We start from the raw sequence: 14953 nt of genomic DNA, 5'->3' as shown, positions 1-14953 counted from the left end.
AAAGAGATTAATTTTCTATCTCCCTACGTCTGTTTTCGAAGCCCGAAAAAGAGCACCGGTCAGACTTGCAAAATGGCAAGCGAAGTCGCAGATGAACTTCCCAAGACATTCGGCCTGTGGAGTGGGCTCAGTATCGGGTGGAATACCATCAATGTATTTGGTGGAATGTCCTTCATCCTTGTTGTTGGCCTTTCTGCAGGTGGTATGCCTACAGTACTATACGGATTGTACATCAATACTATTCCAGAAGAAGTGTCCTAAGCTGACTAGTTCTTTCGTATAGTATTGGGTGCAGCATAGGTGCTTTATGTATGATGCTGGTGTTTGCAGAGTGCTCCGCCAGATATTCTACTGCAGGTAAGATAGGTCCGATTTATTTCAGTGTATCTGGTTTCTAGCAAGCTGACTTGGGAACAGGGGGTGCTTACCATTTCGGATCCTTTCTCATTCCCGATGAATATAGGCGAGGGGGCGCATATATTTTGGGATGGTTCAATTATCTTGGATGGATAATGACCCATGCTGGGTGTTGCTTATTCGTCTCAACGCTAACTTTGGCTCTGATCAATCTTTGCGCTCCAGATTTCGACGTATATTCACGATGGCAGAACTTCTTGATCTATGTTGCATTTGCCACCTGGGCCTGGCTCATTAACATATTTGGCGTCAAACTAATTCCAGGGCTTGAGCTGCTTGGAAGTTAGTATCACGGATTTAATCTCTCTGAATCATTAGCTGACATTCTGGGTAGGTCTCTCAACTGCTCTTGGGTTTATTGCATTTACTGTTGCATTACTTGTCATCTCACCCAAGGCATCGACAGAGAGTGTTTTCAAAACTATTAACAATGATACGGGGTATACTATGCTACAAAGACTACCAACTTATTAATTCGAGACTAATGCTAAGCAGGTACTCGTCCAATTCATTCGCTGTGTTTCTCGGACTATATAACAGCATGACTACGCTTATGGCCCTTGATGGACCGACACATTTAGCGGAAGAATTGCCTTCTCCCAAAATAATCATGCCACGGATCCTGATTATTACAATTGTTTCTCAGGCTGTCTTGGGAGTTGCATGGATTATAGTGCTGGGGTTCTCAATAGGGGATCTTCAGTCCATTATCCATACTTCCACGGGGTGAGAACACAACAAGTTATGAGAATAACTTCCTTAAACTAACAGTTCAACTAGTGTGCCCGTGATAGAACTTGTGAGACAGGCTACAAGAAACGATGCAGCAGCTATCATTTTCTGTTTGATACTGATCATCAACAATGGTACCTCGGCAGTGGCTAGTGCGACTACTGTGAGTCGCCAGGGTTATGCCTTTGCTCGAGATGGAGGCTTGTTTTGGAACAAAAAGTAAGTCTCCCATTCGGGGCCTTCCACTTACTCCCAAAATCCGAAATCAACAGTAACTAATGATAATGATAGACTTTGTGAAATTTCTCCCAAGTTTCAGCTCCCGCTATGGTCAATCCACCTCCCTTATTTATTGACCGTCCTTATCGGCCTAGTGTAAGTCTTTTAAACTATGGTTATGGTTAATTTGTACGATAAAATGAGACTATGAGTACTAATTCTGGTAGCTACTTGTTTTCCAGTGCCGCTTTCAATGCCATCGTTGGCAGCCAGGCGGTATTCATGATTTCCAGTTGCGGTAAACGGTACTTTCTTTTCAATTGATTCGGATTACAACTGACCATTCTTCAGGGTCTCCTGCCCTGATCATGCTTCTGACGAGTCGAAGACTTCTCCCACATAGCCCTCGGTGGGATCTTGGTCGCTCCGCCTACCCCATATGCGTGGTTGCTGTCGGCTACACTCTTCTTGTACTCTCTATTGCATTTGTATGGCATACGTCATCTGAATTTTCTGTCCAATTTGCTAATTTGATGAAAACAGATTCCACAATCCTCCCCCGTGACCAGCCTTAACATGAACTACACGGTCCTCATTGTGGGTGTGTTCTTGATAATAATGGCCTTGACTTGGATTCTTGTGGGTAGAAAGGACTTCCAACCGCCCAGTAAGGACCCAGAGGTCTACATTCTGGATAGCCAGGAGCCATCTGACAGCAACTGTACTGTCCAAATAGTTGTTGATGGCTCTCGAAACAAGGACCAGAAGATGCTTTGACTCGGAGATACTTGCAGCTCGTTTATAGAGAACACGCAACTGATGGATAAAATATCCATTCACAAATTCATTCTCTTTGATTATTTTGATATTTGCAAATTATTGACAGAGGAGAATTTTCTCGTCGCCGTTTGATATCTCAAGTAGCGTTCCGCAAAGCCCATAAATGGTCCCGAACCCCAGGCCCAGAGCCCAACCTGCAGCCTATTAATAGGGGCCCATAAGGCCCCCATCAAAGCCCATTAAAAGGGGTTCGGCCGGTATCTTATAATCGCTGTACAAGAGTATATATTTATTTTAAAGAAAATCCGACTAGTAGAGGTCGAGATACTACAAAAAGGATTGTTTTACTGCTTAATATATATTTAGGGTCTAGATAGGAGTATTATTACCTTCTGAATTAACTTATATTATCTAAAGAACGCGCTTTCTCGCGTTTTTAAACGTGATATAGGGGAGATAACTAGTAATTTATTCTAAACCCATTTAAACTAATAAAATATTGCCTTTAGAATAATTCCTAGAAACGGGGGTAAAACGAAGGGTAATTTAAAAAAACCCTAACAGAGGGTTCAACTTCTGAATTCTCGGCATACATTCTAGGTTGTGTGGGTGCTGTTCTATGAAGTATGCAACATTATTTTTGTAATTTTTCAATAGCTCCGAGTCAATTCCAACCTATCAATAGAAATCAAAATTTTCATACAAATATTGGGACATTGTATCCATGCTGCGGTGCTAATCAGTCATAACCCTTCATACAATGGTCAGGTTATATCACTTACTAGGATTGGGTCATTGAGCCTTAGCCCTCGGTTCAAAGCACTAATAGCCTCAATTTCAACTTCACTCAGGTTCCACTCCATATCCAAATTCTGACGCATATGCTCTGGACGTCTACTTTTGGGAATGACGGCAATTCCACGTTGAGTTGCCCAGCGCAGTAGAACCTGGGATGATGCCCTGCCTTGTTTTTGCGCAATGGTTTTGATCAAGTGATGATCCAGTAGTGAATCAATTTCGTCGACATTTTCCAATTTAGCTGCCACGGTGCTCTGGGGGCCAAAGGAACAGTATGCTGTTACCACTATTCCTTGCCCTTGAGAGTAGTCCACCAAACGTGTCTGGGTGAGATATGGATGGTGCTCAATCTGCAACACGGCGGGCCTTATACACGCGTAGCACAGTAGGTCACTGATCAGCTGTATGTGGAAGTTGCTGATCCCGATGCTTCTTGTGAGCTTGGCTTTGACTAGGGATTCCATGGCTCCCCAGGTTTCGTGCATTGGGACGTGGTCAAGTTCAACATTCTTGCTATTTGTAAGTGGGGTAGCTGTCCATCCCGGAGGGTAGTGTTCAGATGGATCAACATATTTCAACGAAACTGGAAAGTGAACCAGATATAAGTCAAAGTAATCCAATCCCCAATCAGAGAGCTGCTTGCGTGCAATCATTTGGACATGTTTGGGATCGTGAAAGGTACACCAGAGTTTGGACACGATAAAGAGCTCGCTGCGTCGAACAACTCCATCATGAATGGCACGCGCGATTCCCTGTCCGGCTTCGACTTCGTTCCCGTAATCTATTCGAATTTCTTTGGATGAGCCCATGACCTGATTGGCACTATACAACGGCAGATTTTCCTAAGTTTGGTTTCAGGAGAGGTCACACTTACCACATGCGCCGTCAAATGATCGGTAACCCTCTTTAATAGCAGCATAAACTTGATCAGCACAAACGGCTTTGCTCACATCCCAGAGACCATACCCCGTCAGAGGCATCTCATATCCACTATTAAGCATGATACTTCGAGAAAACATATTTGTTTACCTTAGCGATGTTGGTCAGAAGCGAGGTGTAAAGAAGCAGCAGAAAAGGGGGACAAGAACAACAGTCAAGTATGTGACTAAATCGCATAGAGTATAATATACCAAATTTATACACAGATACCGGCAGTAGGTAATATTAGCCCTTTCAGGATGTGATAGCCTACGGACTTATACCTGAGGTCTCTAGATTGAAACATCAATCGGTAACTTGGGATATCTTTGATTCATCGTTCCAACCGTGTTAAGATCAAGCATTTTAATAATTCAGTAACTCCCAGCTACCCCTAATCAAGAGTTCCCACTTGCTGATTCAACGGAGCGAAGACTGCAACTTCAGTTGAAGTATCTCTACAATTGAAACAAATTCTATTTTCACAAATAAACCAGTCCTCTATGTAAGAGCCATCAATATACTGCCATCGAAATTATCTAACCAAAATTTCCATCTCTTTTAGACAATGAGAATCTCATTTGCTCGTTCGGCCAGAAATTCACGGCAACTTCGGTTCTACTGTGATCAACCTCGGCAAACTCCCACTGTGAGCGAGATAACGGTTATTTGGATGTGTCTTGGAATGGGAGTGGCATTACCATTTGTTCCGCCGGCAATTGGAAGTTTGAATGAAAGATGGAGATTGCCGAAGGCAGAACGAACGAAACAGATACACGATATCTAGGTAACTTGGAAATAACGTCATAAAGCGAAGATCATATATGATCCCGCGGGTATCGCAACCCGATTTGGTTAGACTGGGTTTTTCCATAGGATGTGCCTAGCTAGGTATCTTTGGATGTACTCCGTACTTCATTCCTCTCCTTCCAGCCACAGTGTTATAAGTGTACATTAACTTGATAATACCTAGGTAGTAGGTATGAAATATCTATTATGTAGAATAACGCGAAACCCACTGGTTTTTAATTAACACCACAAGAATATGTTGTCGGCCGCTTTCATGTTCTTTTGGATGCTCTTTCAGATACTCTTTTTAGATGTCTTTTTAGGTGGATACGAAGACGGTAACAAAAATCATACTTGGTGCAAGTTGGTTTCCTTATGGTGATTGTTCAGCCGGCAGCAGGATGTCGCATATATGACATTATCGGATATGCTACACAATCTCGGGGATTGTAACATAGAGAGATGTGGGCCTCGGGCACAAAGAACACTGAGTTACTCTCCATGGGTAGACGACATGAAGTGTGTCCTCAAAGTGCGAAGGTTACACCAAAGGCACGAAGCACGATCCATCCCGAGGTCGGTGCATTTTGATTATGTAAGGACAGGTGATCTCCAGGGCTTCCCTGCCCCCGCTACCTGCCAGCCACTCAAGGTACTCAGGGACGTGCTTTGTTCCTTTATACGCACATTTCCTTGTAACTCTTCTCTCAAGCCCTTTGCTGCCACAGTTTATTTTACGTCATGATTCTTTTGTGGGCGGCCGCTTTGGTAGTAACTGCCGCGGCGCAGTACTTTCCGCCCATACCAGATGGTTTGAAGGTAGTTGAATCAAAGCATCAAAAGGGAGTAAAGATTTCATACAAACAGGTGCGATTTCTTCCAAAGTTTCAATTTAAATATGATATGGTCATTGAGGTCAAAAGAAAAATCTCATACTGATGAATTGCACAGCCTGGGATCTGTGAAACAACTCCAGGAGTGAGATCATATTCGGGTTACGTTCATCTACCCCCAGGCTCTCTGGACGATGTAAATGTTGATCAAGACTACCCGATCAATACTTTCTTCTGGTTCTTTGAATCTCGCCATAACCCAAAGAATGCACCACTGTCCATATGGATGAACGGAGGCCCAGGAAGTTCTTCTATGATTGGCCTCATGCAGGAAAATGGACCCTGTATAGTCAACAAGGATTCAAATTCCACGGAGCTCAATCCATGGTCCTGGAATAACTATGTCAATATGCTGTACATTGACCAGCCAAATCAGGTCGGCTTCAGTTATGATGTCCCAACCAACGGTACCTTTGATCAAGTTCAAGGAGCCTGGAACTTATCGGAGTGGGCCGGGGTGCCTAAGCAGAATAACACCTTCTACGTCGGTACGACAGCTAGCCAAGACAAGTCGACGGTGGCTAATAGTACTCAAAACTCTGCACGGTCACTATGGCACTTTGCTCAGACCTGGTTCACCGAGTTTCCACACTACAAGCCCCATGATGACCGGGTTAGCATCTGGACTGAGTCATACGGCGGTCGCTATGGCCCATCTTTTACTGCCTTCTTCCAGGAACAAAACGAAAAGATACAAAACGGAAGCATCGATACCTCGGAGGGATCACACTACATTCACCTGGATACATTGGGCATCATCAACGGCTGCATCGATCTCCTAGTACAGGAACCTACATACCCAGTAATGGCATACAACAATACCTACGACATCCAGGCTATCAACAAGACCGTATATGATCACGCCATGGATGCGTGGAGCCGCCCTGGTGGATGCAAAGATCTGATCACAAAATGTCGCGCGCTGGCCGCAGAGGGTGACCCAAAAATGTACGGCAACAATGAAACCGTCAACAAAGCATGTCACAAAGCCGACAGGTTCTGCAGCAACAATGTCGAAGGTGCGTACATAGAGTATGGAGACCGCGGCTACTACGACATCACCCACAAAAACCCAGACCCTTTCCCACCGTCCTACTTCTTGGGTTGGTTGAACCAACATTGGGTACAAGGTGCACTGGGCGTCCCGATTAACTTCACCGAATCAAGCAACGGTGCTTACAACGCTTTCAAATCTGTCGGGGACTACCCGCGTTCTGACGTGCATGGCTACCTCGAAGACCTGGCCTACGTGCTCGACTCTGGCATCAAGGTCGCTCTCGTCTACGGTGACAGTGACTACGCTTGCAATTGGATTGGAGGTGAAGACGCCAGCTTGCTGGTCAACCATACTGGTGCTTCTGGTTTCCGGTCTGCTGGATACACGCCTCTACGCACGAATTCCACGTATATTGGGGGCCAGGTCAGGCAGCATGGTAACTTTTCTTTCGCCCGTGTCTACGATGCTGGCCATGAAGTCCCTGCCTACCAGCCCCAGACTGCATATGAGATCTTCTACCGTTCACTCTTCAACCATGATCTGGCCACAGGCAAGATCAATACTGCACGTAATAGTTCATATACCACAGAGGGGCCTGCGTCTACTTGGCATATCAAGAACAAGGTCGCAGAGAGTCCGGATCCGGTTTGCTATATCCTTGCTTTGGAGTCGACATGCACTGAAGACCAGATTGCAAGTGTGATCAATGGCACAGCTGTTATTCGTGACTATGTAGTTGTGGATGTGGATGTGGATGCGGATGTGGATGTGGACGTGGATGTGGATGGAGAGTTGAAGTAGACTTCATGCAATCTTTATGTATCTTACTAGCACATTCATCAAGCCACAAATAGAAACTTATATTCTTCTACAAATGAGCTCTTGTGTGATCATATACTCGCATGTTCGGTATCCATGACGGTCCCCTCCTACAGTTAAGGCACATATCTCAAATCATACCTGGTCTGATATCTCGGTGAAGGCTCGGCCTATTCAAGAAGGTTGTGGGTAGTACGGAATTAGGTATCTCATATTCTGAGCACGACAGGTGAACCCGGGGGTTTCACAAGCCGTGACAGCCCCGTAGGTAGGTAGGTACCTTCCAAGGTTTGAATCGCATGGAGGCTCGCGTCGTGTGGGTTCGGCCCGAACCGTTGTGTCTCCCGATTGGACAGGGGTGGCTCAAAAAACCGGATCCCTGTCTCCGCCAAGTAAATATGGTCACCTAGTGACTTCGTTGTGAGTTAGCATGAGCTTCGGACATGCTCCTCGGTGTCTGAATACTTATCATGCAAACATGGTGCCTGTCATCATACAATGTGACAACCCCAGTGTTATCCTACTGGTCGTCTCCAAACCCGGTCGTAGTGCTTTTGATGCTAGCAGAAGAGGAAGCATAGTGATGGAGGATGGCGACAAACGACCCTCAAGCTGTGGTCTTGTCCGATGCCGAGGATTGTGATGAATTGTGGAGACTGGAGCATTGTAATGATATTATAGGTTCGTGACTTCGCCCTGGGAGTTATTCAGAATCGTCCCTGTAGTCCGGTTTGATCTGAACGAGAGCCCTCTTCATGGGAAGTGCGCGCATATTTGATTCAAGATCCAATTAATAGACTCGGCAGTCGCACACGTCCTATGTTTTGCTGAAAGCCACACAAATCAGGTATAAGACGGCAAGCACCTCCGAGTGGATATGGGACTCCCTCATCAATCAGTCCACATGGCGAGATCGCGGCGTGGGTATTGGAGAAAGGACCGTTAGATTAGGCGGACAAAGTCTATCAAGTATTAATATCTTTGCATGTAATGTGAGAGGATCGAGCTTTTGCTACGAGTCAAAATATCGACAACATTTATCTGAGGCATCAGATAGAGCATCAAAATTTGAAATCAAAGATATACTGTATGTGACTACCCAGGGCAGTCAATCAGGTATCGGGACCAAACTACATTATTAGATATAGACTACATACACAAGCTCTGGTATCATGAGGGTCATAAGGAGGAGACAGGTACCCACGTACCTTCCCGATCAGGTACCTTCCCTTTTGGGGTATCACCTTCAGCCACTGGGAAAATATAAATACCCCCTCCCCCCATTTCTCTCTCTTCTTCTTCTTTATTTCTTCTTCATCCTTCCCCTTCCCTTTCCCCTTCCCCTTCCTTTTCCCCTTCATCCCCCCTCCAGCCCACATTGCACTCCGTGGTCCCCTGGACACCCAACATTTTTTTGAACTTGGGTTGTGCTATTGTCAAGTGATCGGTTTACCCCTGATGGGTTTACCCTGATGGCTCTGGCGAAACTCTGTAGGCGGCCTGGGCTAGGCTGCTAATGGCACGAAGCATGTCTTAGGATGGCTGAAAAAGCGCCCCTCACGGGGATCACATACCTATAGACCGCTGCGGATACAGACTGTACGTGCCCAGGTGCTCCCGTTGACCGTCAGGAGCTAAACCCTAGGGGAGGGGCTCTGTTCTCATCTCCTCCTACGTGCTCGAAGTTCTCTTTGAGCCAATTTTTTGTGCTTCCCACGGAGATAGCTCTCTGTGATCTTTTTTCCTTCTTATACCCAGCTGTACGGGTCATGTGTGCGGTACCTGAACAAGACTTGCACCTTTACGTGGTGATCAGGATGAGTAGCCTTCATGGTGAAACCAAGCAAGTCCTTATTATCTACAACTACAATATAACTTGATATTTATTCAATGTGTTTCTGCAGTAACCTATGGACTTGTAGTTCGACTAAGACCGTGTAAAATAACTCTCTGTTGTCCGAATAATTTTCTACAGACACTCTTTTTTCCTCCAAGGTTCCTTCCTTTCTACGGTTTTGTTCTGTTGCTGTCTTGTTTCTGCGTCCACTTTGTTGTTGTCTCTTTGTTGCTGTCTCCATGTACTTTCAAGTCTTAGACTTTAGCAATGAATACAAATTTCAATCTCATAATAATTTTATGAGTCACAAATGAGACTTGGATCCATGGTAGACATTAAAAGTATCGTTATAAACTGGAGCCTATAACATATTACATTTTTCTTGATTCACATATTCATATATTCATATTATAATGGAGAAGGAGACCTCATCCTCCACCACGTATTGGCCTTGTCTGTCCTTTTTTTATTGTACAGTTTTATTATATAATCGTTAAAGACAGAGGATACAGTTTGACAATATGCACTTCTACACCTCTCTGAGTTGACTTCTTTGGCGGTACTCCCAGGTTCCTCTGTATGCAAAGTTGGACACGAAGCCGAACTGCGTGTGCTGAATCGACTTGTATGCCTTTGAGCATACAGCCTTGTGCGTTTTCCTGTTTGACATGTATGTGACATCCACAATCACTTTTCACTTATGATCCTAACCATTTACTACAAACATATCCACACTAATGATTGGGATAACACGCTAATCACATATGTATGTACAGAGGATAATAAATTAAAAGAAATACAAATCTAACTCGCAATTAAACACGACATGATGATCCTGGGTGAGGTATAAATATCCCAAGGCTATAGAACTGGACAAGAGAATGTCTTCAGTTAATCAACAATTCAACAAAATAGAAATAGAAAGTAATATCATTAAATCTCCAATTACCCACATTGGTAACAAATGTTTATATTCACATTCAACACCATATGGCCCTGATACTCGACTAAATGCATACATATGTATGTACATATTACAAAGGGTACAGAAGAATGATTACGAAATACTCATTCATTGGCTTAAACTCAACAATTACAGAAGGGGTATCACTCAAACAAAAACAGAAAAGTAATAAAAGAAGAAGAAAAAAACTCACAGCGGGAAAGTCCTCAGCGAGAATCCAGACGCAAGCGTTGTACGCGCAGCTCATCCTCGACAGTCTGCCGTTCGACAGTTGTCAATATGTCGCCAGGGTCCACGTGCGGGCCTGAGAGCTTGATCGTTATTATCGACGCAGCGCACTCAGACGACAGAATCCCGTTTATCATTCCAGCGTCAGCCTCAAGGACCGACTTCTCAATGCTGCGTTTCTCAGAACTAGCTGTGCAATGCGCAAGGTAGGGGTCCTGTGATTTGGACCCCATACGCACAGGGTTCTTCTTGTCGACCATACGGTAAGCAAGCTGGTTTTTAAACACGTTCATGCGGTAAAGCTTCTCTTCGAAGGTACCACCGGCGATCATGCGATACACATAAACGGGCTTTTTCTGCCCAATGCGATATGCACGCCCGACTGCTTGCTCCTCCCATGTGGGATTGAACAGGAAGTCAAATATCACGATCCTATTCGCTGTCTGAATGTTAAAGCCGATACCACCAGCGTGAGTTGAAACAAAACACACATGGGTTGTGGGGTCGTTGTCGAAAATCCGAATTCGCTCAGGACGCCTGGCCGGGCCCACATTGCCGTCAATGAGGCAATAATTCCTCTGCGTCTTGTCCATAAACTCCGCCAGGTAATTCAATGCTAGAATGCTGGACGAAAACACCAGGACTTTGTCACCGAGTGCAATTGCCTGGTTCACAATCTCATTGAGTATGGTCACTCGACTGGACAGGCTGGGATTCAGCAAGTCTGGGACCCGGTTCAGCAGACTCTCCAGTTCACATGACATCAAACCTGAAAGAGCATTCTCTTGGGCGGGGATGCCGACACCAAGAGACGTACCGATTTCATCACTGCTAAGGCATGTTTGATTGTCCCGAGCGCGCTTGACATCTCGGCTTTCCAGCTGTGTCTTAAACAGGGCGGGGTGAATACAACACAGCTGCAGGAGATTCAGGAATGACAGGAGTTTCGTGCTCACAGACTGGACCTTTCCAAGTCTCAAGTCATCAACAAAAAGGTTGTACACGCCTTTTTGGAGCTCTGTCAACTCTAAGTAAATACAGAATTCGTGTTTCGGTGGCAATTCGTCTGTCAAAGTGGACATGTCCACTCGCTGCACCTTCGGCTCGATGATTCTGAGAAACAGCGCCTGGCGCTGGAGTGCCTCTCTTTGTTCCGCTCTGGTGCTTTCAATATGCGAGCCATTTTCGATCGGTTTTATGAATAGATCATTGAAATCAGCAAAGGGACCCAGGTAGTGGTGCGCTACCCACTCAACCAACCAATAGTAATCTTCCACACCATTGGATAACGGAGTTCCTGAAAGGGCAATCCTTTTCCTGGTGCGAAAACGGGATGTTGCTTCAGCAATTCGACTCTTTTGGTTGCGTAAATTCTGGGCTTCGTCGGCCACAACAATATTTGGGCTGTTCAGCAACCAAAACTTGATATTCTCATTGATCGATTGTTGTTCCTGGTCCTCATTTTGTTCCGTGTTGTTCTGAACAAGTTTGCGGAAGATTTGGTAGCTGATGATCAGTACACCACCCGCATCATTCCATGCACCAATCTCTTTATTTCGGCGAGAGCCCGAGTGTTTTGCCAATACGGGGCGGATCTGGCCGAGTTTGTTGTTTTCGGGAGACCACATCGCAAACTCATTGCACCAATTTTGAATCAGCGCTGCTGGGCACAGCAGCAGAGTTTTGGATTTTCGGAATTGGTCCGGAATCTGGTTCCGAACAGTCGGGTCTTGTGATGCCGCAGCAGCGGAAATTGTAGTGAGAAGGGATATCCTATCTAGGAGTTAGCTTAGTCCTGATAAATCGGCCAATATCACCATGATTATGACTTACACTTGCATCGACTTTCCCAACCCCATGGTGTGGGCAAGCAAACACCCTTCCTCTCTCTTGTTCTCGACAATTTCTCGGAACATGAACTGTATGCCAGAGATCTGGTGGGGTTTGACATGTTGTGCAATGTGTGAGTCCAGGTAGATTATGGGCTCCTGGAAAGAAACCGGCACCGCCGTAATTTCCTTATGAACATGTCCTTGGCCAAGGCGAGACTCAAGTAATGCCTGTTTTTTTTGTCGTTCCTGGCCTTCCTTTTGAGCCGGGTTCATCGTCATTCTCGCAACTGCCCTTTTCCGCCGGCGGCGCTGGCGTCGAATACGTATGTTTGTTTTGTCAGATTGGATACGCGACGGTGAAATCGACGATTCCTCGTATTCCTTCACAAGGTCATTCAAGCAATCCAGGAAAAAAGGGAAGCCATCTTCATCATTGTCTTCATGGACTGCCGAGAGTGTAACCTTGACTTGTTTTGGTTCAAATCCACCAGAAGGGACTCGGATGACATTGGCCCATGACACAAACAAGGTAGTCATTAGCATTATGGAATGACTCTCCTCGGGGTCCCTGCCCTCCATCACCGATGAATCATCAGACATATTTTTCAGCCCCTCTCGCGTTAGTTCTTGATAAACAGGGAGCATGTAAGTTCCGAGAAATTTCGAAAGTTGGTTGATCCGACTGTTCGGCAAACCTGTGAGGGCTTTCGCTATCACATAAATTCGATTTCCACCCTCTTCAATAGTATCCCACGTCATGGAAGAGACATCGTCAAAAACATGCACATCAGTTTCACTGCCGTCATCACTCGCCGAGTCCACAGACTCGTGTATCTTAGGGCGCATTGGGTCGATAAGATGGGTCTTTGTCTCCATATGGCTGTCTGCTTCACGCTCATTCGCGGGCAGCGCCACGTCCCGGTCAAACGGCAGAATTGTCATTGTCATCAGCGGCGAAGTAGGACTATCTTGGTGGACGCTATCTTTCTCCAAGCGGCGCCTCTTAGCGGCTGGGGGCTCGTAATTTTCTTCTTTGTAGAAAAGATGGCTGAGGTCCTCGTCTGAAGAGTAGTCATGGAAAGGTCCACTGCGATACGCTGCGCGAGGGTGTGGCTTCTTCTCGTCCTGCGCAATCTCGCCCTCTTCAAAGTCGTCTTCAGATGTTTTCAGTGATTCGTTATCCTCCATTTCTCCCGTGTCACGCACAGAATCCAAATCTGAACTCATATTCTCGTCTTCGGTGTCATGAATGCAATCTGAATCCGAACTCAGAGTCTCTTCGCCGTCTGAATTCACATTGGGCTTTTTTGGTCGTGGGTTGCGTGGAGGACGAGCAATTTTTGCCGGTGGGCTAGCTTTCTCAAGAACGGAAAGCCTCCATCGATCCAAGCAAATATCAATGACAGTGGGGTCTAAGCATGCACATGCTTGAAGTAAGGACGAACGCGAGGAGTGTTGTGCCTCGGCGAGTGCTTTGCGGAGGGCTTGAAACCGTTTCTCCAGGTGGACGAGCCGTGTCGAAATTTGGCTTTTCATGCTTGGAAACTTTTGGCCTCTGGCCCAAATTTGAAACCCATTAGGTTGCTCTTTCGGCAATCGAATTTCGACGAACTGGCTTTTTCGCGAATTAATGTATTCATCGACGATTTCATTGAATTCAGCATCTCCCAGGGTCCCCGACGTATCCGGGGAAGTGTCCAGGCGGAATTGCCTCTCATCTTCTTCCATTTCCTCACGAGTTTCTGTATCGTATTCACCCTCGGAGCTGGATTCTCCGAGAAGTGAGAGAACATCCGCATCGTTTGGGGGATAGGTTTCCATGAGATGGTCAAAAAAAGCTTCGTTGCCAAAGGTGGGATTAGGAGCAGGTTTTTGATGAGTTGAAGGTGGCTCCAGGAGAGAAGATAGGGGAGGTCGTTGGGTGATTGTGGTCTCCATCCGGCGAGGTTTCTTTCCCTCTGTTTGGGCCGGTGAAAGGGCGTTATGAAGAAGGTTGGGATTGGTGGCATCGTTAGGAGTAGTGGGTTTGAGAGGATTGTCAAGAGAGGTGTTACGATCAATGATGTCGAGAAGGAGTTCTGATGAAAGTTCATCTTCGCTGGAAAGTGCTTTGGGACCCTGCTGTCCCTTTTGCTGTTGCGCCTGGAACTTCGGCGACGATCGCCGTAGCCATTCTATGGCTTGCATGAGATATTGGCGATGAGCAATGGCTTTGATTCCCAACTCTTTCACATAATGGTCATCGAAACGAAGAAAAGCTGGCCCTGAGACCATGTTTTCCCGAAGGGAGCTTTCCAGGGCCATAAGATCTGGGCAAGGCAAATTACAGGACCATTGTCCTGGTTCGTCACGGCAGAGAAACGTGACAAGCTGATCGACCGTCCAGTCCTGAGGGTCTTCACTTGAAGACATATTTGCTTGGGGGCCTGTACTAAATTAGCTTGTCTGATGTGACTGGGCAAGAGACAAGCTTTGAATAAACACAGGTTTAACTTACCGTTTCAAGGCCCCCAATGCAACTGAGAGGCGAGGCCAGGCGGAATCAAGTGCGGGTTCAATTAGAAATGACAATAAATGATGAGCTAGTGATATGTCAAAACAGACTGAACGAGGAAGGGGGGTTGAAAGAAATGGTTTGGGTGAGAGTAGAAGAGAGAATAGAAGAAAGAAAAGAAAAGAAAAGAGGGGGAGGCCTCAACTATAAGAAAACACGTCCATAACCCTCCTCCT

At 45.8% G+C, this 14953-nt stretch overlaps 4 protein-coding genes across 4 annotated transcripts; 2 read left to right on the top strand and 2 right to left on the bottom strand.

Annotated features, from left to right (window-relative positions):
- Positions 1–72: 72 nt before the first annotated feature.
- Positions 73–2145, top strand: N7487_000409 (amino acid transporter; the record flags this gene model as incomplete). Its single annotated transcript, XM_056868157.1, has 9 exons — positions 73–202; positions 583–699; positions 752–857; positions 913–1143; positions 1198–1368; positions 1441–1524; positions 1596–1666; positions 1720–1856; positions 1912–2145. The coding sequence occupies 9 exons, from the start codon at positions 73–75 to the stop codon at positions 2143–2145; spliced, it is 1281 nt and encodes a 426-aa protein (XP_056732941.1).
- Positions 2146–2845: 700 nt separating this feature from the next.
- Positions 2846–3965, bottom strand: N7487_000408 (Aldo/keto reductase subgroup; the record flags this gene model as incomplete). Its single annotated transcript, XM_056868156.1, has 3 exons — positions 2846–2875; positions 2931–3727; positions 3821–3965. 3 exons carry the CDS (start codon positions 3963–3965, stop codon positions 2846–2848), a joined length of 972 nt encoding a protein of 323 aa, XP_056732940.1.
- Positions 3966–5394: 1429 nt separating this feature from the next.
- Positions 5395–7344, top strand: cp1 (putative carboxypeptidase S1; the record flags this gene model as incomplete). Its single annotated transcript, XM_056868155.1, has 2 exons — positions 5395–5568; positions 5605–7344. The coding sequence occupies 2 exons, from the start codon at positions 5395–5397 to the stop codon at positions 7342–7344; spliced, it is 1914 nt and encodes a 637-aa protein (XP_056732939.1).
- A 3025-nt stretch (positions 7345–10369) lies between these two features.
- On the bottom strand, positions 10370–14635 carry N7487_000406 (putative SNF2 family helicase/ATPase; the record flags this gene model as incomplete). Its single annotated transcript, XM_056868154.1, has 2 exons — positions 10370–12164; positions 12225–14635. The coding sequence occupies 2 exons, from the start codon at positions 14633–14635 to the stop codon at positions 10370–10372; spliced, it is 4206 nt and encodes a 1401-aa protein (XP_056732938.1).
- Between the last annotated feature and the right edge of the window lie 318 nt (positions 14636–14953).

The sequence above is a fragment of the Penicillium crustosum genome (genome assembly GCF_028827405.1).
Source record: "Penicillium crustosum strain IBT 35664 chromosome Unknown utg000001l_segment0_segment0, whole genome shotgun sequence".
Classification (NCBI taxonomy): domain Eukaryota; kingdom Fungi; phylum Ascomycota; class Eurotiomycetes; order Eurotiales; family Aspergillaceae; genus Penicillium; species Penicillium crustosum.
This window is presented reverse-complemented; position numbering and strand designations above follow the sequence as displayed.